The sequence below is a fragment of the Camelus ferus genome, chromosome 30, assembly GCF_009834535.1.
Source record: "Camelus ferus isolate YT-003-E chromosome 30, BCGSAC_Cfer_1.0, whole genome shotgun sequence".
Taxonomy (NCBI): domain Eukaryota; kingdom Metazoa; phylum Chordata; class Mammalia; order Artiodactyla; family Camelidae; genus Camelus; species Camelus ferus.
The window spans coordinates 21,967,205-21,993,795 of NC_045725.1; the positions used below are offsets into that span (position 1 = coordinate 21,967,205).

Below are 26,591 nucleotides of genomic sequence, written 5' to 3' on the forward strand. Positions count from 1 at the left end.
GAACAACTGATGGTGCTGGAGTTGATGACTTTATTTCACTAAAGTTCTTACTTGAATTATAAGAATATAAAGGAGATTCCTCCTGCACAAAGCCGCTCATTGTACACACACCAGGTGCACCCTGCATGGTAAGGGACGGGGGAAGGTGCCCCCATTGGTGCCTTTGTTCAGTCGTCCTCTTCTGTCTTTAGTCCCCTTTGCAGGGAGAGAGGCAGAGACTGATAAACACTTCAATTTCTTGGCAGCTAGATACCAAGAAAAAAAAATTTTTGGCACACAGATGCCTAAAAAGAAAAATGCAGTATGTACTAATGAATCAAAAACATTTTTCAGTGCCTTTGTATAAATTGGATATATTTTGGTTTCTTTTTGAGAATTTAACTCTGAAGTTAGTCTCAGTTACTGTGGCTTTGAAATGCCTGGGATTGTTTTTTCTGGGTGGGGAGATTCCACTTAACTACACGGACATCTTGACAGATAGGGCCTGAAGCAGTTACAGTGAAGTTATACGTATGTCATAAATCCACTGCTTAGGAAAGCAGTCTCCTCCCCTACACCTGCCCCTCTTAGAGATGACTTAGGGGTGAGGGTGGTGGAGAGCTTAGAGAAGACTGTGGCGTTTATACGATTTTGAGTCATAGTTATTTAACTCTTCTCAGTTTTTCTCAAAATGGCATCCAAAGTAAGGCTCAACTTTGTAATTTATTCTCAAAATGCAATTAAGTGGTTCCTTTATGATCTGCCAACATGTCCCACAGACTATCTCCTGAAGGAACGGACAAGGAGGAGCCAGTGCCAGGATAAGAAGGCACTTTTATCCAGCAGAAAACAAAAAGACAGAAGAATTGGGGGTTTTACTTTGACTACAGGCAGCCAAGCCTACGTGACTATTCAGAGACTGTCCGTGTTGGGTAAGAATTCAGGTCTTGGCTGTGCTACTTACCAGCTCTCTGACCTTGGACAGATGACTTAGCCTTTCTGTGCTTCAGTTTGCACGTCTACAACGTGTTTGTCAGGAGGATGGAGGGAGATAAAGTTAAGTTAAGTGAAGCACTTAGACTGTGCTGGGCACAGAGTGAGTGTCTCATATAGCTAATTGTTGTGAATTCATAACTTCAAATACATTTTGGCATGCAGGAAGGTTACTACCCCCAGCTTAAACAAATTTTTGCTGGACTTCGTATGTGAAAATGTATTCAGGTTTAATAGCTCCTCAGGTCTCCTGTCCTTGATGCATCTAACATTCCCCCTGGGTTCTTTATGTATGAAAGTCACTGCTCGTTCTCACAACCAGCCTCTCAATTGCTATTATCATCCCCATTTTGCAGATGAGGAAGCTGAGGCTCAGGGAGATTCAGTGAACTGCATCCAGTCACCATCAAGATAAAGTGCAGGGCTGGGAGTAGAACTAAACTCAGAGACAGAGCCACCTTCTCTCAGTGCTGCTGTGCACGGTGTCTGGTCCTCAGAGCTCTCCAGGAGTGAAATTTGGCTTCCGGAAGTCATACTTTTAGTTTCTTTAGACATTTTCTATTTAATAAATACAGTTGAATTCCAGTGTATTACGGGCTCTGCTGGGTGCAGGGGCTCCACCATGAGTAATCATGAGGTCCGATGGGCAAGCTTTGCTCTATGTGCAACTCTCTCCTGGGCGAGGTTTTTGTTTTTTTCTTTCAGTTTCTAAATTGAAAGTGGGTGCATATTGCTTGATTTACAGGCTGTTGTAGACATTTTCAAATTTAAGATTTTTGTCCAAAATTGACACTGAGGGCAAGAGAAACTGATATTCCTAGAAAGTTTATCTCATAAGTTCTGGGAATTGTACACATGTAAAGAACTTCAGAATTACTTTATCTCATAATGGAGATAATAAGGCACAGAAAATTTGATTCTTCTTTGATTCCATGGTGAGTTTGGGCCCAGTTAACTCCTTCAGCACTTCTTCCTTTGAACTATAGGGGGAAAGCTCAAATGAGAAAATAGAAGAATGACAATTCAAAACTCGTGTAAGTGTTTAACTTGTACCTGAGAGTATTCAGTCCTGAGGCTGTGGACTGACACTTAACCCCACGTTCCAGTAATTAATGTGTAGCCCATGAATTAGCCACTTGGAGTTTAATTTTTATGAAATCGGATGCTTTGATCAATTAGAAGGTTAGGATTTACATGGGAATGTAATTACACTTCCACATGCCCGTTTTGTATGGACCGCTACGGTTGATGGCTGTGAACACATAGGTCAGCTCATAACGACAGTCCTGCAGTTTGTGACTCTCTGGTTTTCTTTCTGGGGAAGCACACTGTGGAATGGCAGTGGTGTAATTTGCTTGTCAGGCATCTCCTTTATTCACGGTCTGGTGCTGGTTTTGTACTTACTAGTTTCAGGACTCCAACAGCGAAGGAGCTCGTTCAAGGTCAGAGAGAGCATCACTGAATAGTTCTGCCTGGGTCCCTGCAGTTGTTGGGGGCAGCCTGTGCTTTTCAAGCTGGTGTCTGCAAATCCCAAGATAGAAACATGAGCATTCCTCGGACCTTGATTTTACATAAAGACTTTTGTGGGGAAATGGTAGCTCCTATTAATATTGGCCATGGAAGTTTAATAACATTCAGTAGTCACTTGCTCAAGGCTTCCGCACACACTGACATTTGAAATACGTCATGTTTATGAAATAGGAAGTACAGGTGGCTGGAGCCCCATTTTCCAGATGAGGAACCCGGTGCAGGGAGGACTTGGTACCCAAGGTCATCCAGCAAGGTAGTTCCTGAACCAGGACTGGCACCCAGAGGGCCGGCCTCTGGGCCTTTAGGGTCCTTTTCCGCAGTGCAATTCAGATCCACGCCTGTAATTTAGAACACGTGTGTCTAGACTGGATATTTCTCAAAGATAGTACTTCCCCTCTGTTTGAGTCATTGGTGCAGGACATAAAATGTAACAAATATGGGTTTCAGGGCCAGGACAAAGGTGGAGCGAGAGAGGCACCTAGGGTTCAGAACTGAAGTAAACACTTGAGTCAGCCTCATCCTGGTTCTCTCACTGGCGGGCTTTACAAAAGGCATGGATACGAGTCCACTTCTCACCTCTGGGCATTTGAATGTTAGTCCCCAGTGACCCTTAGAAGTCACAGCTTTCTGCTCCCAGGTTTACCTTGTGTTTTGAGGCATCAGTGAGACTTACTAAGGTTTAATGCCTAGTTGGATACTGTCTTCGGTGGTTTGATTGTTCAAGACTTTTGATGTGACATTGAAGGGAGTGTTGGGGGCGTCCCTCCCCGCCCCCCGTGATTTTTATCTAGAATACGCTCACCTTCTGTCTCCCTCGTTCCTGGGCCTTCCAGGCTTGGACACCGGCCCCGCTGTGTGCTCTCAGTTACAGCCCCCTGCGGCACGACTCCTTGTTCTGGAAACGTTTCTGGCCCGGAGCTTCAGTGCCTTCCTGAGAACCACCTGGCTTTTGCTGTTGATTTTAAACACAACTCAGTCAGGCAAGGAGCTCAGCCTTCAGTCTCAGCGTCTCGGGGATTTTCCCAGCAGCTACAGAGTGAACTCTGCCCCAGTCCCAGTCGGGACCTAGCCTGGTGCATGAGGCTCTGCTCACAGCGCTTGGTGTGGGGAAGGCGGAGAGGGAGCCCAACTAGAGTGGATAAGTGATCAAGCCAGTCCATCCCACGTGGAGAGATTAGCCCCTGAGGAATAACATCATAGTGTAGAAACAAACACCGGTGTTGGAGTCAGAGAGACTTTTGGTCCGAACTCATCTTTGCCACCTTCTAGGTGTAGAAACGTAGGTTCTCTCCTTTCTTTCCTGGAGCTTCAAGGGGGTGGGAGTTACAGAAAAATGGACACCAGATCACAAGAACATTCTTACGGAATTGCCGGAAGATGGCAGGAACGCCTTCTGGAGTATAGGGGACGGGGGTGGGATTGGACAGTGGTTCTCAACTAAGGGCACTTTTGTCTCATCCACACACCCACTCAAGACATTGGACAATGTTTGGAGCCATTTTTAGTTGTCATAATGCGGGGACAGGAGTTGCTTTTGCATGTTGTAGGTAAAAGCCAGAAGTGTTTCTAAAAACCCTATAATGCATAGCCGACCGCCCCCTACAACAGAGTGCTATCCAGCACAAAATGCCATCGAGGCCAAGGGTGACAACCTGGGTTAGGAATTACACTTAGTGAATCTGATTGTCCCATTTAATATCCAGTGACTATGCAAGATGAAGTTGGTTTTATCCCCACTTTACAGATGAGAAGATAATGAACCTTTGGTGGTGATTAAGGAACTTGCCTTTGGTTATTCAGCTGTTTCCAGGTAGACATGGCATTTTAAACTAGGCATCTATGCATCCAAAGCCTATACCCTTTCTGCTGACCGAGTAGGTAATGAGCTCCCCATCACTGATGGTGTTTACAACCAGGCAAAGTGAGCAACCACCTGAGGGATGGGTAGAGAGATGAGTCTCTGATGTTTTGCGCTGAATGACTTTTGAGGTCCCTCCTAAGGATTGCAGTCTCTGATTCTATTTCGAATGGGATTTGTCTTTTTAGCCCCAGTATTTGAGTGGCAGCAGATAGCTCTTGGCCATGACCAGTGGAATCCCTGTGCTTTGTCTGTGCACCTGTGAGTCTTACTCCTATTAATACCCCAGCCCTGTCAGGCCGGAGGGCTAGGGTTCCAAACAGGGGCGGCCAAAAATGCACCCCCCCATCTCTTCCACATTCCAGGCCCAGGCAGTTATTTTTGCCAACATGTGTAAATGGTCCCGCTCGTTCTCTGGGAGGACAGTAGTGGCCCACGTGAGAGGGACCTGTTGAGGGCGGAGCAGGGAACACAAACGGTTTCATGCTTTTAGAGATTGCAACCGAATATCAGTTTGCTAGTCAGTGTAATTCTACCCGTTAAATAGGCAGTCACAGTTTCTCTCCTGTGAGCATAGGAAACGAAGAGGTTTATTCACTGGTTGTCAGCCCTGGCCTCAGATAAGCATGAGCCGGAGAGCTTTATAACACCAAAAATGTAATTGTCTCAGGGAGACCTGGAGAGCAGTGATGGGAGAGCTTCGCAGGAGATCGTGATGTCCAGCCAGGCCAGGAGCCCCTGGTTACCTCCACATTGAGTCCTGCTCCTTCTGCTTAGGCGGCCTTCTCTCAGGTACCTGTGGACATTATTCTGTCCTAAAGAGTCCAGAAAGAGGAGGAGTCAGGCCTTGTTTTCCATTATGTCCTTCACAGACTACAGGGAGCGGAAGAAGACCCACACTCTGGTCTTAAAGTCACACCTGCTAGAGTCTTATGTGGATGTCAGTTTCTCCTTGTCCTTTGCATTTCTTATTTTCAATGGTGTAATCTTAAGGTACATGTAATCATTTACTTAATTTTACCCAAAGCCTTGAAGGTTTCCTCTGCAGACTGCTTGCCTCACCAGCGTGGTATGTGGAAAGGAGGTTTTTTGTTCTTATGGCCGCAACCCTGTACCCTGGAGGAGGAAACTTTAAATGCTTAATGAGGTTTGAAGGAAACTTTTTAATAACCACATAGTTAATGATCTGACTTTATGATAGATTGTATGCTTTAAACTCTAGTCTCCAAACATTTCTGCTAAGTAAAGCTTGTAAAGGATTTAGAAGAACTCTCACATGGTTTTTAAGGTGACATCTATAATTTATCACTAAATCAATAAGTTATTAATACAGTACTTGCAAAAGACGTAATTTCTAGTATACTGAGCATTTATGTGTGTGGTTTAAATATATTTCATAACGTATCTCGTATTGGGGGTTTTTTTTCATCTTGTGATTGCAGATAGGGCTTATTTTATGGAAAATATCTGCTATAAAATTGAATTAATGGTAAACTGGTCCTTATTGCTAAAAACAAGTCAGCCATATCAGGCTTATTTCCCATCATTAAAAAATCTGACTTCATTTTGTAAATCAAATAAACAAGAAAATCAGTTAGATGGATGGTAAACATGCAAGCCACTGTCATTCCGTGAGCCTGTCATCCAGGGGAAGTCAGGGCTTCTCCCTGGTTTCCCCTCAGCTCGGGGGCTGTGCACTTTGAAACTGTCCCTTCATTTTGTGCTCCAGAGGTTTTATACCGAGCAAACGGCACCGTGGTAAGATTGGGAAAGGTGAGAAGTACGCCTTTCTTTGGAAAGCGGGAGAAGCAGATTGTGATTTAGGAAAGGTGAGGCAGAAGAAGACATAAGGAGGCGAGGGTCTAGAAAATGATGTCTTTTAAAACTGCCCATGCCCAGGTCCCCTGGAAGGTCTTTGACATCCTCAGGGGTGTGTCTGCTGCAGGTGAAGAGCTCAGCTTGAAAGCTACTGGGGCGAGGGGTGGGGGTTAATAAAGGAACAAGATGTATTCAGCTCATTTCATTTCTCTTTCAAACTTACACTTTATTTCATTTTTGTATTGAAATACAAATAAGGAAAGACACAAGTAAGAATGTGCACATGACAAACAGTGCTGAGATTGTGTTCCTTGGGAGTTAACAGATGACCAGGAACTGCATCTGGCAAGTGTGACCCTCTGGGGATGTGAAGTTGGGGCTGCAGTGCAGCAAACTAGGGTCTTCTGTGGGGAAAGGGGCGCCTGTCCATGTTTTCCCTTAAGTCCCTGGAACGTGAAGCTACTCGATGTGGTGGCAACAGCACGGACCCTGGCTCCAGCCTGCCTGGGTTCACATCCTGGCTGATGCTTACGAGCTCAGTGACCTTGGGCAAGTTTCTTAACCTGCTGCTAACAGTTTCTGACACATGATAGGTAAGCTACATGGTAGCTTCTTATTCTTGGCAGTCTTAAATTTCTTACCAGAGAATGGCTGGAGCTTCTTCCCCCCAGCAAGCTTTGATGGAGTCCATTGGCCAGAGTTGCAGTTTCAGCCAAAGGACAGCCAGTGCAGAAGAGAGACTTAGCAGGCCCTACCTGGGATACCAAAGCTCTTAATGAGGCTGTTTTCATGGAACCTTAATGAAAAGTCATTGTCCTCATATAAACCGCTGTATCTCTAGTTCAGAGTCAAGAGTCATCGCTCATTAAAATGCCAAGAATGACACCACGCTGCGTTCGTGTTACACGTGACCTGTTCTTGCTGGACAGTATTCTGCACATCTAGCCTGTTGTCCAGCCAGGCAGAGAGCAGGGCTGCATCGTTTCAAATGCCTTGAGAATATGAGGAAAAGCTTTTCACAGTAAGCGTGTTAATGAAATCAGACTATGAAAATGACAGTGAACACATGGTGTCCCTTGGTTCACTTTTCCCCATTGTTCGGTCATTCCTTGACACTGCATTGGTTACTACGGGTATCTGTCGTGAATCATTTCATGTGATTAAGGTCAATTTTTTGTTAGTTAAGAGAAAATACAGAATTTAGAAGTATCTTTACTTTCTTTTACTGATTATGCATTTAATGTTATTAAAATCGCTTATAGAAAAATTGATTTTTAAACTTCTCCAGAGATGAGAGACACTTATCCTGAGAAAAATCACTGTTGTTGAAATCTTAAGAAATTAAAACAGTTTTGTATGATAAAATCAGAAGCACAGAGTTAAACAGTGTTGTCATTAGATGAACACAGTGGCACATCTTCCTTTTTGATGTTTAATTTCAAGGCAGTTTGCTTTGTAACAGATAGAATGGATGTGACTATTTACCTCATTTTTAGCAGATTAAAAATTTATAGTTTTTTCAGCAAATTTACCATTCCTTTCATAAGGAATGACAGTCATGCCTCAGGTTTTTCCACATTTGCATTTTTTACAAAGATACATTTGCCTCATAAGAAACTGCCAGTGTCATTTGTGGGGAGTTTTTGTGCAGCTGGACAGTTTTAAAGCAGATATAAAAGAGTACTGTGATGCCAGGCCAGGCCCCAGACCCTGTGGGGATGACCAGCAGTGGCCTCTTCCTTCCTCTGAAAAGATACACAATGGTGGGTCCCAGCCTGTGTCACTAGGCACGTCTGGGCCAAAGAGGAAGCTTCTTTACAAACAGGAGAACACGGGGGATGAACACTGGCCCATAGGCAGCCCCACCGCCCTGGGTGGAACCACAGCCGCTGGTCGGCCCTTCCCCTTCCCTGGCTGTGGCCTCCACTATCTCCTGAGGTTGCTCTGTGTCACGTCTGCAACATTGTCACCCTCGTGGCTCTTGTAGTGACAGTGATGTTGGCTCCGGGCCCTCCTGCTGGGCCCTGGGGTCAGGATAACGGTGCTTTCTCCCTGGTCACAGGCAGGAGAGCTACCGCTGGCAAGGAGGGTCCAGGAGCAGAGCACTCCGACCATCACCACACCGTCCGTCCTTCCATGTCCCCATGTGGTCCATGGAGCCTCATCTGAACAACGTAACACTCTCCTCCAGAGCCTCCCTCTCCAATACATTCTCCCTCCCGCGTCTGGGGACCTTTCTAAATACAGACCTTACTGGTTTTTCCCTCCTTAACATCCTTGCGTATCCTCTCAAACCCCTAGGATGCTGTCCTCCTGCATAACCATGCGGGGCGGTCCCACCAGGGCCTCGCCATCTCTCCTTGACCCCCCCACCCCCAGCCTTGTCCCCTCATGCCCACCCCAGGGCTTCTCTTCAGGACCTCACGGCTCTCCCCTGATCTGCTTCATACCATTCTCTTTCCGCCCCGTTCATCCTCCTAGAAAACTGCTGCTTCTGACTCTGCGTGAAGTTTCCGTCCTTCCTAAAGTCATGCCTGCCCTTGACCCCGGGCAGAATTGGTCACTTCCCCGCCGTATCCCTGCAGCATTCTGTCCATGCCTCTGAGATGCGGCAGCCGTGGTGACTGACTGTGCAGAGCTGCAGGTACCGGCCGCCGGTGGCGATTGAGCACTTACAGTGCATATGGTCCAAAGGGAGGTGCGCCATAGGTGAGGAACTCTAAGAATGTAAGACCCTTCTAGTAATAATCTTGATTTCATTTTGATCTTGATTACACTTTGATTTTGGATTATTTGGTCAACTAAGATAGATTATTAGACTTAATTTCATCTGTTGATTGTTACTTTTTGAAAGGGACTTAGACATTTTCAAGTTCTGTATGTGGCTTGTGTTACATTTCTCCAGCACAGGGCCGGTTATGTCTGGCCCTAGGAGGTGAGGGCACCTGGGGTCTCTGGGCGACCCCTTGCCTGAAGGAGCCAATGCCCTCAACAGTGCTGCTCAGATTTTGTGCATCTGATTCCCAGATTCCTTTCCCAGTGTTTGCACCTGTGGAGTTTATTGGATCTTAAATTTAGATGATTAAGTGCTCCTGTTGCAAAAAGCTGCAATTCCTGTGGCCCTCAGTTGACCCCTGGCCTGAAAGGTGCTTATCATTGGAGAGGGGAGTGGACCAGACTGTGTCCTTGAGCTGCCCCCACTCACCCCAGGAAAGGAGGCAACAGCAAGCATGTCTCGTCCCTAACATGATACCAGGACACCTAGAACAACAGGGACTCCCTTGGAGCCCACGAGGCAGGGCTTCTCACAGCCCAGTCTGAACTGTCTGGTTGTGCTCCTGGTTAAGCCAGGCTGCGACTGTCTTTGCCAGCAGGATGGTTCTTTGCCCCTTCTGTTTTATCTTCCGAATTGCAAGCAAAAGTGTTCCTTAAAATAGATGGCCTTCACGATCACATTCAGTCAGTGTGGTTTCATTCTGCCCGCCTGTCCAGCGTGATTTTATGGGAGCCTGTAAAAGTCCTGTGAGTCGGCTTTGGCATCTTGTTGACAGGGAGGTCTTGTTGTTATAAATAAGAGCCAGTGTCTCCAGGACACACCTTACTCTGTTTTAGTGAATGGGAGGAGGGTTCATCCTAACCTCTAAAGAGTAGATGGCAGAAAGGCTGGTGGGGTGAGAGATGTGTGTGTGTTTGGACAAAAAAGTGAGTTTTGTTTGGTTTTTATGTTCTGGTGCATATCGTGTGAATTTTGGTAAGAGCATGTGCATTCAGAGGATGTCATCATTGCACCTTTTTCTTTGTTTTTGGTGGAATGGCACTTGATTGTTTGATTAAGGTAACTTCCACAATGTATTTTGAAACAACTCACCTTGAAGCCAGAGGCCCCAGATGGTAAGACACTGGATTATGCGGTGCCTGGTTGAGGGTGGAGGCCAGACTCACTCTCTCTTCCTGAGCCATGGCAGTCCTGCTGTCAGAGGACAGAGACTGGTGTGTATGGAAGGAGAAAAAAGAATATTCCTCCATCCTTTTGTGTGTGACAACAAAGCTGCCTTCATGCTCTTGTGAGGAGAGAGACAGCTAAAACTAAATCCGCCTTGACATCCAGGTGACTCTCCAGACAGCGGGCTACTGTATTTGTGATATTTTGTCTGAAAGTTTCTGAAAGGTTTCTCAAGCCATTCATTATTTAGATAATTCAGAGTGCGTGCTTCCAAAGTCACCCTAAAAATAGAACCCATTTCCCCGTCTGGTCAGTTGCTGGTGCCTGTGTTTGTGTGTGGGCCCCATGCCTCGGAAGGGAGCGGCAGGTGGAGGAGCTGCGTTTTAAGTTTAGCAGCAAAGCAGAGGTTATTCTGTCATGCTGTTCAGGGTTGGGAGGCTTACCTTGATGTGTAATATACAAAGATCTAAGCATGCCGTATCTTTGCCCTTAAATTCCTTCTCTGTGGCTTCTGTTCTGATTCATCTGTTAACTTCTCTCCCGCTTGTCTTGAGAAATTATCAATATAATTTTCTTGGAAGTTGCTACTTAATGATTTCCTGGGTGTTGGTAGTACTGGATGGTTTTCATCTGCTGGAGTAGGGTGGCTTTTAAACTTGTGACAGTGGCATGCAAAAAAGAACTTAATTTTACATCACAACTTAGTACACGCATTCACATGTATACGTAACTGAAACAGATTTCTGGAAACAGTACTTACATTTCACGTGAAGCACTCTAATGTTTTCTGTTCCACTATGTTCAGTTCTTTGATGCTTCTTGTGAACTCCGAGTGGGACTGCAACTCACAGTTTAAAAAACACTTAATAGATGTTCCTGTATTACCTGCAGGTCATTTTGCCTTCCCAGAACCGCCAGTCCTTTGTGATGCGCCTTTCCTAAAGAGCCTTTATGGCCTCACTTTGACCTGCCAGCACCCCTTACTCAGGTCCCCCTGCGGCTTCTCCCCCAGCCCAGCTCTTACACGGCGGCCCCTGTGGGCATCAGTATGTAGTAAGAGTCAGATCACATCCTTTGAGTGCAGTTCTAACCTGAAGATCAAAAGTCTGTGTTGTTTCCTGAATGGATGTGTTCTTTGAGAAATTGAGTCTCACTTACCTTGTGAGGACAGCTAAGCCTGGTGTCCACTTCAGTGCTGGCAGCGCCGGCCCTGTGTCCACAATGGGAAATGCCCAGGGGCTTTGTTAGGGTTTCACTGGAGCTGCTGTGGTAGCCCCCAGGCTTCGAGCTCCAGTGGCATTCACACATACCTCTGCAGGACCGCGGCACATGCCTGTCCCTTCCCTTCTTATTTAAAAGGGAACAGTTACTTTAAGGGGGAGGAAAGGGTGGTCTTGAATATAGTTAATCATCATTTGGAGCCCAAACTCTGAGAGAGATGGGGCTTGGTGTGTTTATTTCACTTTTGCAGCGATGGAATACAGATGTTTGTCTCACCTTCTGTGACACATTTCAAGGGTTCCATTTTGTATCGTCATTACATTGGGAAAATATTTGATGGCCTGTCAGAAGCGAACACTTAAAATTGTGTTACCAACCTTCACGTTTTCAGCCTCTAGAATAGTGTGACAGGTAATCGAGGTTGAAAGTGACAGAATTTACCACTTAAAAATAAACACAAGAAATGCCAGTATGCACTGCATGTGTCAAAACTAATTTGGTTTCTGTAAGCTCTTAGGGTTAACAGGATGCTTGATGGAAATAATTTTGTAATGAAAATTATTTAAAATGGTGAGTGCATTTTTATAACACTGGTGCAAGACGTCATCCTGTGGCAGTGATGACCGAAGGATGCTGTGATGGCCTCAGACCTTGTCTCTCCAGGGCCCACATCCACACACCCACGTGTCCTTGAAACATTCCTGCTTCTCATTTTGGCATAAAGGCCACCAGTAGGTTCCCTACTAGGTCTCTTCTGTGATAATGAAAACATTTAACATCGGTGTGGTGTCATTAACGTAAGTATTTTGCATTGCCTGAAATGTCTGTAGCTTTGGCAACAGTGGGATGTTTTGAAACCTGGATCTCACCAACATGTTCCCTTGACTGGTGAATCACTTGTTTAAGCCAATTCCTCTTGACCATGTGCTGTTCTATACACTTGATCCCTATTTTATTTTTAAGATGACTTTGTTACAGTCACCCTTGATGTAAACCAGAAAATAAGAGCCTTCTATTTAATGGTGAGATGGCTTCATCTTCATCTGTTTGAGAATTGTTTTTTAGATGTATTGAGGAAGCTTGCTAAGGTACAAGTGGAGCTGCCTGGCTTTGCAGCAAGTGCCATGGGGATCCAGTAAACTGCTCCTTTGGGGAAAGAAGCAGACACGGAACAGGAGGTTCTGTTAAAGATAATATCCCAGATGGCATTTTAACAGAACCTCCCTCCCCCCAAAGTCTCATCAACTGTGCTGTCATCAGGGTCCCTTCTCATCCACACTGTTTGTAGCCAACATCCCAGTGAGAAGCCCACAGCTGGTGCACAGCCATGCTTTGCTGCCTCATTGAGGTGCGGGGACAGAGTGTTAGTTAAGAGCCCAGGCTCTGGAACCAGTCTCCCCAGATAGGAAGTGCTCTGGTCTCTAGGTTCCCCATCTGTAAAATGGGCGTAATAATCGTGCCCACCTCCTACAATTGCTGTGAGGATTCCATGCGGCCTTGGCACAGCACCTGCTTTGCTGCTGTAGCCCTGAGTGGCAGGTGCCTGTCCCTTGGTTCGGATGGTGAACTCATCTGATCAGTTTAGAACTCTGACGTCTCCCTAGCAAAACAGCACGGGCTCGTGGATGTTTTGTGAATTTTCATTAAAAGACACTTACGTTGACAGTTGATGGGTAGCCTTTCAGAGGTATCAGGTTATGAAACAGCTTCCAGCTTCCAGTGAGATTGTCTCCTTTGATGGTTGCATCCCTGTGTCCTTTTCCTTCACAGCATCTGCACCAGTGGCAGGAGGGGAGAGGGGACAGATGGAGACGCCTCACCACTCACATTAGGTAGAGACACAACTTATGGTCGGCAGTCAAACGTTTCTGCGTTTTTGAAAGTAGAATTAACTGACATTTACACTGGCTTTATAATTATAGTTAAACCAGCCAAATTCAGAATAGGACTGCTCCCTAACTCTTTGGATGGTGAAGATGTCTACTTGTTCTGGACCTTTTGCCGGCTGTTTCTTGTTGAGATAGACAGCATTTATTGGCCCCTTAGGGCCTGTGCTAGACGAGGTATCTCCATGATGGACTGAGGCACATACAGGTGGGAAAACAAAAGACCGAAGAGTCTCAGTGGAAAGACGGGGATGAGTCTCATGCTTCGTGCACACTCAGCCCACTGGTAACTTTGATTTTTCATTGTCCGTCATGTATTGTTTAGAGGAAACGGATAGCTTCCTAGTTAAACAAATTTTTTTTAATTACCTAAAAGGAAATCCTAAGCCTGAAGTGGATCATTTCAGTAAATTTCATTCACATTTACCTGCTGCGCTGTTTAAATGCAAGAAGAGAATTTTTTTTTCAAGTACATTTGAAAAGCGTGTTTTATAACTTAGAAATTTTCACAATTGAACCAGTAAAGAGTGAAAATAGGAGCCCAGGATTCAGGGTTAGGAGGTCTGGATTCTCTTTGGGGTTCTCCTGAACTGAAGCCAGCGGTGGGACAGGTCTGATGAGGTCTAAAGAACTTCACCGCTAACAGGCGTTTGGGATGTGCCAGAAGCAGCTGTGTGCTGCTTACGGGGGTAACGAGTCACTGTGCCCCTTCCCAGTCACTCAGTGGGTCATCTAAAAGGCAGAGCCAAGCTGTCCTACAGCAGGACGCAGCGTCAGCCTGACCTGCTGGACCCCCTGTGCTCCAGGCCAGCGACCCCCAAACCTGACTTGACTCAGTGAGTCCCAGAGTCTGAAAGGGGCTTGGGAGCCTCTCCACGTGGATTTCATTTCTGACTCTTAAGTCAGAAAGACACATGCTGTGTGGTGGATGGAGAGAGGAAGAGGCACAGAGTGTCCAGAATTAACCGGGAACTCACCCATGAACTTGGATTCTGAAACAGTACACTTACTCAACTGAACGGTCAGGGCCGTTTTTTAGTGATAAGTAATTTATAAGATATATTAATAACTAAACTCTATACTCTGTCCCAGGACTCTCAGACCTCAGGAGCTCTTTCGTTTACAGCACTTGATCAATAAATATTTGTTAAAATGCTCCCAACCTTTGTTTACTGTCTTCTCTTTAAACTGGGCCAGCGGTGCCCCCAAACCCTCTGTGGTCCCAGGTGTCCCTTCCCCAACTGAGCGCGTGCTCCCCAGGCCCAAGAGAGGATCTGTCTCCACTCCGCGGAGGAGTAGACGCCCTGCAGAGTCTCGGGCGGCTGCAGATCAGGTGCGGGAGGCCTGGGGCACACGGTCTCCGAGGTGACGGCTGTCTGGGCTTCACCTGGGTCTTCTGCCTTCAGCCCAGCCCTGCTGCGCTCCCGTGTCAGGCCCGGACCTTTGTCTCCGTTTGTAAAGAAACATGCTTAAGAATGCTGACACTCAGCTGATAGATGGAAGCATTAACTCTTCTCTCTTCTCAACAGACGCGAGACGACTTCCTGGGCCAGGTGGACATACCGCTTAGTCATCTCCCGGTAAGAACGGTTACCTGCTTTATATTTACAATGAGTGCTGTGAGCAGCAGTTTCTGCTTGTCTGCACTTGGGTGTATTTTCAGGGTAGTATCTCCTCGGCGTGAACACGGCAGACAGAGAAGGCTGAGATGGAGAGCATGCGCTCTGACCCTGTCCCTTTCTAGTGGGTAGTAGACAGCGTCATTGTAAAAATCATGGGCATCTGAACCTTCCAGGCAGGACTGGCAGTGTCACCAGCTGCTTTCTCTTCCGCTCCTTAGCTCGTTTTCCTTTGTCACTTCATACGAAACAGCTACCTTCTTCTGTCAAACCCCTCCTCCTTGTCACTGGAATGTCCTTGCTTTCAAGTTCATCCTTTGGGTCTAAGCAGATGTCTGTCCCTTTTGTCTGGAATGGCACATGCTGCCTCTCCAGGGCTACGTCCCCACTAGCCAGTGTTTCCCAGGCTTTGTGTATGGCTTTCTCAGTCGGCACGGAGACAAAAGAAAAGGCGCTGTGGTTCTGAGTGAACTTGTCAGCTGGAAACACCCACTCCGGCTTCAGAACCTGCCGCGGAAGCATGTGTGGTGTCGCTCCCATTCCTCTCTGTCCACACGAGAAGCCAGACGGTTGGGACTGTTGACCATGACCGAGCTTGAAGGTGACTCCCCTTGGTGAGGGGAGATGATCTCGTGTTCCAGCCCTGGGCCCTTCCGGCATCACTAAGTGACTTAAGTAGCACCTGAGAGGGGATAAGTCAAATGTTTCTGCCTTCCAAGAGCATTTTATTATTGCTTTAATGCTTTATGTGCACCAACAGCATAGTCTATAAAGTAAAATGAGTTAAACCACCTCGTGTGAGCCTCCTGCCATGTGGGAACTGTAGCTGCTACCCAGTATCAGAGACCGAGATAGACGGGCTGCACCCGGGAGGCGGTGAGAGCTGCTGTGAGGAATGTGACGCACTTACTCTCATTTACTCAGGGGAGCTATTAAGGAAGAAAGACTTCAAGCATGTTCCCTTCCAAATGATTAAAATATTTTTGTTTCTCTATAAAAACCTGAAGCTCCAAGCTGCTTGTGGAAGGTGCACAGGAGACTGAGTCCATAGGCCATCAGAAGCCCGGCTGTTCTTTTGAAGTCGCACTGAGAGCGTAGGGATGTCTCAGGCTTGGTGCTGAAAGACTGTCCACAGGTTTCTCCACCAGTGGGGCTTCTGTTCATGCTGCGCAGGTTGAAGCTGTAACCTCCCCGTGTTTTTAGACAATGTCGGTTGGTTGGTCAGTTCTTTCCTGGGTGTCCCCAGCCACCCTTTTCCCTAACATAAAAACCATATCACAGTCAAGGCAAATTACGTCCTGATGTTCTCTAAGAGGTATGAGCGAAATTTTCAAACAACTTGCTCCAGCAGTCCCCTGTTTGAGTGATTGCGTGCAGATTGGTTTGGAAAAGTTGAGTGGGACTCCCAGAGAACAGAAGAATGTTGCTCTTCAGAAACCAAGTCAGTAGAGAGAATATTTTAGCTGCAGATTTGGACTAGACCAAGGCTCTGGACTAGACCAGCCGGTTCAAGAGTGGAACAGTGCAAGCCCAGAGAGGAATGAGTACTTTCACGGGAGCTGAGCCAGCGGAGTAAAGGAGCCTCCCAGTTTTGAACTTGTCCCAGGGTGAGCTTACACCGGAGTGCCATGTCTCCTTAAAATTGGTGGGCTTTGTGGAGCCCACTGGAGTCCCAGAGATGGACCGCAAAGGGAGAGGTGGAAGTGCAGTCTTTATCCTCTAAGTGGTAGCAGATCCCAGCCAGCATGTTCTGAGTGGACATGGCTCTGGTCCGACGATTTCAGGTGCTCTCATGATACATTTGATCATATGTATAGGACACTCATGGGAAAATTGCACAGTTGGTTTTGTATGATAACACAAGGATGGGCATGTACAATGGATGTTAGCCTTTGAATATACTTTGTAGGATAAGTAATGGATGCTCTTTTCCTGGTGGCTGTGTGACCACTGTCAAGGCAGATTGTGTCTGTATGGCCTCTGGATTCAGTGTTTGTCAAAATCATCACATTTTAGATAAGGAACTTAGGAAAATTGTCTTATTTCATGAGATACTGTCACATAGAGTGGTTATGTGGCGGTGAAGTTGCCACTGCCAACTGACCCAAGCCTTCTCAAGGTTTGCGGAATGGCATTGAGTATTTGGTCTCAATTAATTTTATACAACCCCACTAGCTGATAGAGAATTTACTCTTAAACATATGTTTGATGACAGACATTCTGAGTCGGTGAAGCCAGTTCATCGTGTGGCTTTGCAGGGCCACCATAACAATAGCCACAGGTGGTAGTTGAGCATTTGAAATGTGGCTAATGTGACTGAGGAACTGAAGATATTTTATTTCATTTTGATTAATTAAAGTTTATATTTAAAAAGCCACCTGTGGCAAATGGCTCCATATTGGATGGCTCCGGTGAGATCAGACCAGAGTTCCCTGGCTTAGGTGAAAAATATATAATTCTGGATTCCCTTTCCTCCAGTATTTAGAAGGAACAGGGTGGGGTGATTCCCAAACCAAGTTTTACTTTGTGATTTTTTCATTCAGCATTTTTCCCCTACTTGAGGCTGTTTCTCTGTAGTTCTACATGTTTCATATACCAGGAATATTTAATTTAAATAATAAGAAAAGGCTCAGAAATTTGGAATCATAGAAATTTAAGATAAAGGAGAAGTAATCTTCTGTTACTATTTTTAAAATTACTTAGCAAAATGCCTAATTGTTTTCACCTCCATGTTGACATGTAAACACACTTACAAGGCATTTTAAGCTTATCTTGTTGCCCCAAGAGAGCATGAGCCTTGAGTCTGTTAGAAAAGAATCATCTGTGCCTTGCTTCTGGCCTAAGAAGTTGCCAGCATTTGAATGAAGCTCTTTTCTAAATCAGGAGCTTGATGGAGAAGATTCAAGACCACGAAAGTAAAGTTAATGTAATCTCTCATGATTGTTAGGAAGTTATTTTTAATAATTTAAATACTCTATTTTGTGGGGGGGGGGGTTGTGTGTGCACTTTTGGAAAAAATAGTTGAGACTTGGTAATTGGGGTTCGCTCAAGAACCATATTCCCTTGCTGAAATTCTCAAAGCCTTTCTTATGGTGCAGGTGCTAGTGGATATTGGCATTTGCAGTGTAACACCGTGCTTTTAAATTCTTGGGAACTGGTCTCCTAAGCTGTGCATTCCCTGACCCTGAGAAACCTACCAGGAAGTCTAGAGGATCAGGATGAACCTCCCTCTGGTTTGGGAGCAGACCCTTCATGGATGCACGTGCAGAGTTACCAGTGCTTTGGCATCTCCGACCGCTGCACATGGGGAAGAGGGGTGGGGGGGTCCTCCTCAGCTCACTGCCCAGTGTTGGGTTCCTGGATAATTAATTAGGTGCCCTGCTGGGCCCTGTGGGCCATTGTGTCAGCCCAGGTTGGGGTTTTGCCAGGGAGACGAGGGAAGGAGGCCACTTGAAAGAGAGAGAAGGGTCAGGGAGGATTGTGTGGCGCTGGGGTGCACTCCACGTGGTCCAGAATCCCTGCCTCCATTGTCAGCCACAGTGGCCCCAGGGCAGTGTCAGCTCTGTTGTTGTCCCTTAAACAGGAAGGAGTAAAGAGTGATAAGGAGAAAGAAAACAAACGTCCTTTCCCCTCTTTGATCATGGATTCCTCAGTGCTTTATCAGGTGCTTCCAGATGAAAGGAAATAGTTTTAGAATTGTCATTCACTTTCATTCTTGGCTCTTGGACCAATTTTCTTTGTGGAAGAAAAAAAAGGACAGGAAATAGGACCCAAGGAGTTTAGAATGGTAGGGACCTCTATTTCCTTTGCTTCTATGCCAAATGTGCCACTCATCTTTAATATTTTTTCCGTTTTATTTATTTTTGAGCATAGGGGTGAGTAAATGAAGAGAGAGGAGTGGGGAAGTGTAAATAAAGTTAGCGGTCTGACCTTCCGTGCAGATCTGAGAATTAAGAAAACATAGATTCATATTCACAGAAGTTTCCAAATGTCAGGCTTTAAAAGATCTCTCAAGAGTAATTGTCTCTGAACTTGGAGATGGCCAGGTTGCCTTGGTAACCTTAATAAGTTAGTAATCTTCTCTAGGCATCTGTTTTCTTACCTATAAAATGAGGGCATAGACGATACCGAGCTTCCATCTAGCTCTGTGAACTGGCGTCTTAGCTGCCTCGCAGTGTTCGCTCAGCAGAGGCGTGGCGACCATGACAACACAGGTGTTACCTGGGAGACTGGGGCAGCGTGACACACTGGAGGCTGGTGGAGGAGATGGGAGACTGTATTTTAGGAAGGTAGCGCTACCTGCCTGATGTCTGTTCTGCAGCTGAAACAGAGCTCTTCTATTTCATTCTTTTACAAGGCGGCACCAGAAGTAAACTTAGCCGTGGCTGTCCTATTCTTACTGACTTCAAAAAAAAAAAAAAAAAAAAAACTATCATTTTTACATCTATTTGTTAAATTATGTGTATCATTGCCCAGAAGTTCATATAATATTTTGACTTGTCTTTAATAATTACTTAGAGACAAAAAATAACTCCAAGACTTGTATTAACAATAGAATGCCGTTTCTGGCAGGTGTTTGCCGTTTATGCCTCTGAAATTTTTCTGGCTTCTTCCATTAGTTCTGTCTCCCCTGCCCTTTGAGCCCTCAGCACACTCACCCCTACCCAGATGCCAAATCTCTGTATCTGTGGGAAACACACTGGGGTAGAGAGTTATTTTTAAAACATTAATTTCTTCTATTTCAGTCAAGTGCCACTCGAGGCAACCAGAGTTAACTTGAATCTCAGTTTTCCTACAGTGCGGCATTTTCAGGGTAGTGGTGAGATTATTTGGTGCCTTAATTGTACTTGAATGTAACTCAGTGACGAACACCCTTGTTGTAATTCCGGGTGATACCAGGGGACTGGTTCCCTCTCACATGTACAGAGTTCAGGATCAGAGCTTAGAGGGACTTTAGAGACCATGCATCCACCCCCTGTATTTTCCAGGTGAGGGCACCGGGCCCAGAGAGGGAGGTAACTTGCCCAGTGACCAGCAGGCTGACCAGACCTTGGGTGGCCAGCACTGATCTGCAGCATAGTCAAGGGCCACGGAGTGGAGGATCTCAGCCTAAGGCTTGGGTCCTTTCAGTGGCTGCGGCCCTGTTTTGAGTCTAGGGTCCTGATGAGGCCATTCCCTTCCACTTGCCCACAGAGTCATTTATCTCACTATGTGTATGTTAGAGTGGCTGCAGTTCTATTGAAAGCAACTGATCTTTTTGGGATGAAATCGCTGTGTAAGCAAAAGATTTTCTCTTGAATGCTCATGGCCAGGGACGGGAGGCAGCAACATCTGTTTTGGCCAACAATACTGTTAGGATTAATCTCTTTGGGATGGCTTTCCACCAGGAGCACTCTCAGTGCTGTCCTGGGAGCCTCCCCTGGGCTCTTCTCCAGGGACTGGGATCACGCAGGACCTGACTGGTGCCACAAAGAATCCTGTTGTTACCTACAAGATCACCATCTTGTTCACGCTGGAGAATTTCCAGAGGTGAATTTTTATTTTTTAATGCCCTGCCTTTATTGCGGAGCATTAAGTGGGCAGTACTCACAAGTGAAATGAAAATGTAGAATTGGCCGATGATAATAGGGGCCAACATTCATTAAGCGTGCCAGGAACCCTCGTGAGGATTGGATATGCACCAACCCAGTGGATCTGGTTTAATCGTCAAAACAACTCTGTGAATAAGATTGTGTTACTGCCCCACTGGGTAGATGAGGACACTGAGGCACAGAGAGGTAAGGAACTTGTCCTTGGCCATGTGGCCCTGTAAGTAACAAAGCCAGGACCCAGACCTAGGACGTCTGCCTCTTGATCTGCATGGTGTTTGTCACTTAAGCTGTGCAGCGTATGGACAATTCCATTTTCAGAGTCCCTGCGAGCTCTGTGATTTTTCTTTCGAACTTTGCTGCCTTAGGGAGAACAGTCTAGAGACCATATTTGACTTTCTTGAGTGATAGTGACTTTTTGTGGCTCGGTAGTTTACCGTAGATCACATGGATTAATCAGCTACTTGTACAGGTGCTTACGTTGTGACAGGCAGTGCTCTTGGCACCAAGAATACAATGAGCGGTGAGCAAATCCAAGTCTCGGATGTCATGAGGTTAATATTCTAGATGTGATGGATGATAAACCAGTAAATAAGTAAATGAACAAGATAATTTCAGATAGTGAAAGGGGAGAAGGTAAATCAGGATATTGTGATAGAGGCAGATAAAGGGAGGCTGATGGTGGCGATTTAGGGTGCAGCGTCTGAGGGTGCCACCTGGGATCTCAGGGATCTCAGATCTGGATGGCAAAGTGGAGCCCGCCGTGGCCGTCTGGAGCCAGAGCTGTCCAGCAGAACGGCCTGCGAGGGCAGGGCTCGATGTGATGTTCACACAGGACAGATGAGGTCAGGACGGCTGGAGTAAGGGGTGGATGGAGAGGCTGGTTCACAGTGAGGCTGTGGGTAATTAAGAACCAGATCATGATTTAACCTTGTAGGTCCAGTAGGAAAGAATTTTCAGCATATTAAAAGCAGAGCAGGAAGCTATCAAGATTTTAAAGAAGAGGGGAGGATATATATTGCTCAGTGGTAGAGTGCGTGCTTAGTATGCACGAGGTCCTGAGTTCAGTCCCCAGTACTTCCATGTATATTATTTAAAATAAACAAACAAACAAACAAACTTTACCCCCCCACCGCCAAAAAAAGAGTTTAAAGCAGGGGATGATAAAAACAGATAATGTTTCAAATATAAATGCACACACATGTACCCCTCTGATATATAGTAAATCGTTTTGCTGTGGTTTGTCTCTTGCTACAAAAGTAAATATTTTAAATTGTGTTTAATTAAAGAGTCGAGGTAGTTGAAGTTTTACTATGTATATAGTATTTTAAAATTGATGAAATAGTAGCATTTATTTTTCCAATTTTCTGCTTGCTTTGACCAACTGATTTTGCACAATGAGATGAATACTGACTGCTTTTAAAATGAGTAAATATCACAATTACATTCATAGCTTTATGGGATAAACACCAGAAAAAGGCTGATTGATGATGGCACTAGAAGAGTCTCTGTGGTGGAGACAAGCTTTCAGTGATCTCAGGCTGATGACATGTTATTTTAATGTTAAAAGTAAAGTAAAATTGCCTTCTCAGATTAATCTTGCATACTTTCCTATTAACTGCATCTTTAGGTTTCTTGAATCACAGGGACAAGCAGGCACCAGTGACCACTGGTTCTCCGAAGTTAATCAGCAGTGTGAGATTGAAGCCTGCACCCAGCAGTTAGAAATTACACTTGGCAGTGTTGACTATAATTTTGACATTTGTCTAAGGCTGAGGTCGGCTCCTAGAAGCAGATGTTGATAGTGACATCTAGTGGATCTTGAGTAGATCAAGTTCGGTGACCTTTAAAATGTGTAATTAATTGACAAGTCCTGGTTGAGAAACCAACGCCCATTTTCACCAGGCCCACGTCCTGAAACATGAAAACGTAGTTCTCTGTGATCCAGATCCGGGTGGGTGTATCTGAAACACGAAACCATCAGGAGCATTGAAACTTGCTTTTCCTTCCTTTAGACAGAAGACCCAACGATGGAGCGACCCTACACATTTAAGGATTTTCTCCTCAGACCAAGAAGGTGAGCCTTTGGGAGGCAGGCGTCCTTTGTGCTTTGGCTGTTGGTTTTCTCTGAGGAAGATTTCAACTTTTCTTGTCCTATTTTCATCTTTATAAAAAGCCATAAATGTGAACCATCATCAAGACATAACCAAGTCACATTCTCTGTAACCGGTTTTCTTCCATCATGCAGTCATAAATCTCGAGTTAAGGGATTTTTGCGATTGAAAATGGCCTACATGCCCAAAAACGGAGGTCAAGACGAAGAAAGCAGCGAGCAGAGGGATGAAATGGAGGTAAGCTCCTGGGTTGCAGGCCGCCGTCTGTTTTCCTTGCCTGAGGGCATGTTGATACTTTACTTCAATGCTTTATAATTTAAGGAAATAAAAGTTGATAAAGCCTAAATATAAAGAGACTTATTTGTGTCCGTGAATCTGCATTGTTGATAGACCTACTGATGTGTGTGTTTTCAGCAAAGAAGTTTTTATTTTATGTTACAATGCTCACAACTGAAGAGTTTTCTCTGTTTGGAATGCTATGCCTCTGTTTTATTAGCAGCCCCGCCGCCATGTGAAATTCTCCCCACATATTTAATTCTATTACATCTTTGGACTTACAGCTCTTTTGCAAATTCCTTTTAGCCCTTGGAATTGCTTCAAAGTGGAGAAAATGATCTAGAGAATCTTTTCCAAGTTCCTTACTCATTTGGCCCACAGGTGATGGCGTGCATGAGAAGAGCTCTCCCCTAGAAATGCCATTTTGGAATTAGCTGTCCAGAGGAATTTTCTTTCGTTCCCTCCTGGCTGGGCCACCTTTTAACTTTCTGGCCACATACCTGAACCATGGGTCACGTTGTACCTGCAGCCGATGCTTCGGACAGTGCTGTTTTAGACTCATTCTCGCAGTGTTCCATTTACAAGTCTCCGCTTACAGGACCTCTCTCTGGCTTATTTGCACATCTGTTTGCAGCTGTTGCGTATACATGATGTGTGGATAATGCGTTGTGGGCAAGTGAACCGAACCCCCTCAGACCACGAGGTCATATTTGCAGGCAGTACTTCACGTGTGAGCTTTCATCTCTCCGTGAGAGGACTGAAGTGGGGGATCGGCAGTTGCGAATGTTAAGATTTCATAAGCGCATCCACGGATTTTCATCTCCAATCCAAGGATTTTTTTGTTGTTGTTTTTACATTCTTCCAGCCTTCCAACTGCAGTCACCAGTGAATTGCTTAATTTTCCAGTGACTTTACTAGGGGATGTTAGGAAGGAATACTTAATGCTGAAAATATGTGTTGCAAAAAAGTGCCTCTAACACTGGTACCATGAAGCTGGTTGATGTGGCAATGGGGATGGCGAAGCAGCCTCCGGGCCTCTTCTGGCTCCGAGATTGTTCTCCACGCAGGGGCAGCTTGCCGGCCTCCTTGCAGAGCCGTGGGCCTCGGATCGCTCCGGCCGTGGGTTCTCTTAGGACACACATGCGGGCGGCTCATCTTCCCTGCTCCCTTTTACCTTCTGGAGGTGCTGAAAAGCCGACAGCTGTAGCCTGACCCATATCGTTGGCATGGCTTTGTGCAGCCCCGGAGGCCTTCAGGTCAGAATAACAAACATGAAATATGGCAAGAGTCTAATGTGACTTAGGTAACGTGACAGGCCGTACAGCTCCCGGTCCGCATCGCGCCCTGCAGTGCAGTCATCCTAGGAGGCAGTGCGGCTCATTGGCCAATTGCTCAGAATATTTTTGAGACTCTCCTAGAATTGACTGTTTTGGCCCTCTTTGGAGAATTTCTTTAAATGTGGCACACGAAGCCGCTGCCAGAGCCGGAGGCCACAGGATGCGCGGTGAGCATCTTCTCACGTCTGGGGAGCCAGCCTCCTGACCTCCATTCCCTCTGATTCTGTCCCACAGCCTGGCTGGGAAGTTGTGGACTCAAATGACTCGGCTTCTCAGCACCAAGAGGAACTGCCGCCCCCTCCTCTGCCCCCTGGCTGGGAGGAGAAAGTGGACAACTTGGGTCGTACTTACTACGTCAACCACAACAACCGGACCACTCAGTGGCACCGACCCAGCCTGATGTGAGTACCACTGAGGGGCAGAACCCGGCCTCCAGCTCTGCAGTCAGGGGCCAGCGTGGTAGCTTTCTGAATTTTTATTCCCTTTAATTATTTGATTTGGAAACTCTCACAAAAACTTTTTTTTTCCTTTTTGGGAAATTTTTATATCATCCCCTTGATATAATTAGAAATGCATACAAGGGTTACGAACTCACAATTAGTAATTACTGTTTATTCTGATCCCTCACCAGCCTCAGGGATACAGTGAATTGATTGTTTTCTTCACTTGGCAATTTTTGGTTTGATGATAGCAAATAAATACTAGTTAAACCTCAACTTTGTAAAAAAAGGATTTGAAGCAGCCTATTTTTAAATGATACTATACAGGCAAGACCTAAAACTATTAGTATGCAATAAAAGGCAAAAACAAAATATTAAAGATAAAAAAGGAAAAATTATCCTAGCAATCATGAGCTCCCTAGCAGCCAAGACAAGGAGCTAATTTATCAATAAATTGTCTAATTTTCAATATGTAATGAAAGCAAGTATATTATTAGGTGAGATAATTTTTTTCTTTAACCCAGACTCTGAAGGAAATTTGCTAATAATGGTTTTTAAACAAGTGTTATTAACAATGTGATAGATGGTGTTCGTCAGTAACCGTTTTATTTTTAGAAATTACAAAGATAGTCTGCATGGAACTGTGAGGTGGACAAGGTGGCTAAGAAGTCTAGTGCAGATCCTGTTTGATTTAGAGAAGAAGCTTGCAGAATCTGCAACAATGCCTGGACAGTCCTTCCTAAGCCCTTCAGTGGCTTCCCATGAATATGAGCCGTCCTTCGTCAGCTTCGGACCGCCCAGCCTTCTCAGCAGTTCGTTGTTCCGGGACAGCATGAATATCCCAACATCCAGATGGTGTTGAACTCTTCTTTGCTGTCATTTTTTTCCATAGAAATGTAAATGGGAATGGTTTAATTGATTCTTTTAATTTCTTTATTTCCCTTTGAATTAATGACCATAGCTATTAAAACCATTATAAGCCATTTGACTATGCTAACTATTTGTAGTTAAAAAAATTAATAATAACCACCTTGGGCTTGGTTATATGTAGCGATCAGAGGAATCCTGGTAGCAGTACCCTAAGCAAAGTACCATTATCTACCTTTGCTTAAAGTCATAGGAAAGGAGTGCCTGAGAATAGCACTCTATGAGGACCACAGTGTCATGTGACCTCTGTTTTTTAAAAAAAGTGACCAATAGAGCTCACAAAGAAAGACTTAGGGCCCACATGTATATGGAGAATGTTCACCTTCATAAGTAATTCTGCAGACTGAAGTCTGTGTGGGGAATGCGTGAAGACAGCTGCCACTTCCTGTCCTCACAGGGCTGTGAAGCGCGACCGAGGGAATTCCTGAGAGAGTACTTCACATGTTTCCTAAACATACGACCTTCAGTGTCCTGAAGAACTAAACCAAAAGAAAAGATATAACTTGTCTATAAAATACTGGCTCAGCAGTCATGCAGAAGCAGCGTGGGGAAAATGTGGTTCTTAATCCAAGTTCAGGTTCACATAGTTTAGGGAGAAGTCAGTGGCGGCATGACTGTCCCCATCAGTGAGAGGGCTGAGGCAGGAAGGACATCAGCAGAGCTCTGGGTGGAATTTGCAGGGAGCCCTCTTTCCACCAGGTATGACTTCTAGAAAGAAAAAGTTAGATGAGGGAAAGGGGGTCAGTTTCCACAGTAACCCATTCATTCTTTCTGAACTGTTTTGAGAATTGGGGTTTTTTTCTCCTTTATTTGGCTTGACCAGAAGCCTTCAAGCCTTCCGGATTATTTTAAAGTACTGTTTTAATTCAAAAAAAATTTTTTTTCGTATTTCAGTTTTCCCAGAATACTGCAAGCACTCTTTGGGGGAGGGAAACTGATAATTAAGAAGTATCTTTATTAAAAGGCGATATCTGAGGAAATCAGTTAGTGAATCAATTATCACCTGCTAAGCAGAGACTTAAGACTCTCCTGGAGACTGTCATTTCCTACAGTTTGCTGCAG

At 45.3% G+C, this 26,591-nt stretch overlaps 1 protein-coding gene and 1 long non-coding RNA gene across 17 annotated transcripts in view; one reads left to right on the plus strand and one right to left on the minus strand.

Moving 5' to 3' along the window:
- NEDD4L (NEDD4 like E3 ubiquitin protein ligase) overlaps positions 1-26,591 on the plus strand; it is a 299,160-nt gene that overhangs the window by 212,222 nt on the left and 60,347 nt on the right. For all 16 annotated transcript variants that reach the window (XM_032470627.1, XM_032470629.1, XM_032470630.1 and 13 more), the window contains 4 exons: positions 14,758-14,808; positions 22,451-22,512; positions 22,684-22,786; positions 24,397-24,563. In XM_032470627.1, coding sequence (XP_032326518.1) covers positions 14,758-14,808; positions 22,451-22,512; positions 22,684-22,786; positions 24,397-24,563 — 383 coding nt within the window. The remainder of the gene's footprint in view (positions 1-14,757; positions 14,809-22,450; positions 22,513-22,683; positions 22,787-24,396; positions 24,564-26,591) is intronic.
- On the minus strand, positions 325-21,857 carry LOC116660665. The gene is made up of 3 exons (XR_004316247.1): positions 21,846-21,857; positions 12,733-12,736; positions 325-576 (listed from the first exon to the last, which is right to left on the minus strand). It is a non-coding gene; the product is annotated as an uncharacterized LOC116660665 (long non-coding RNA).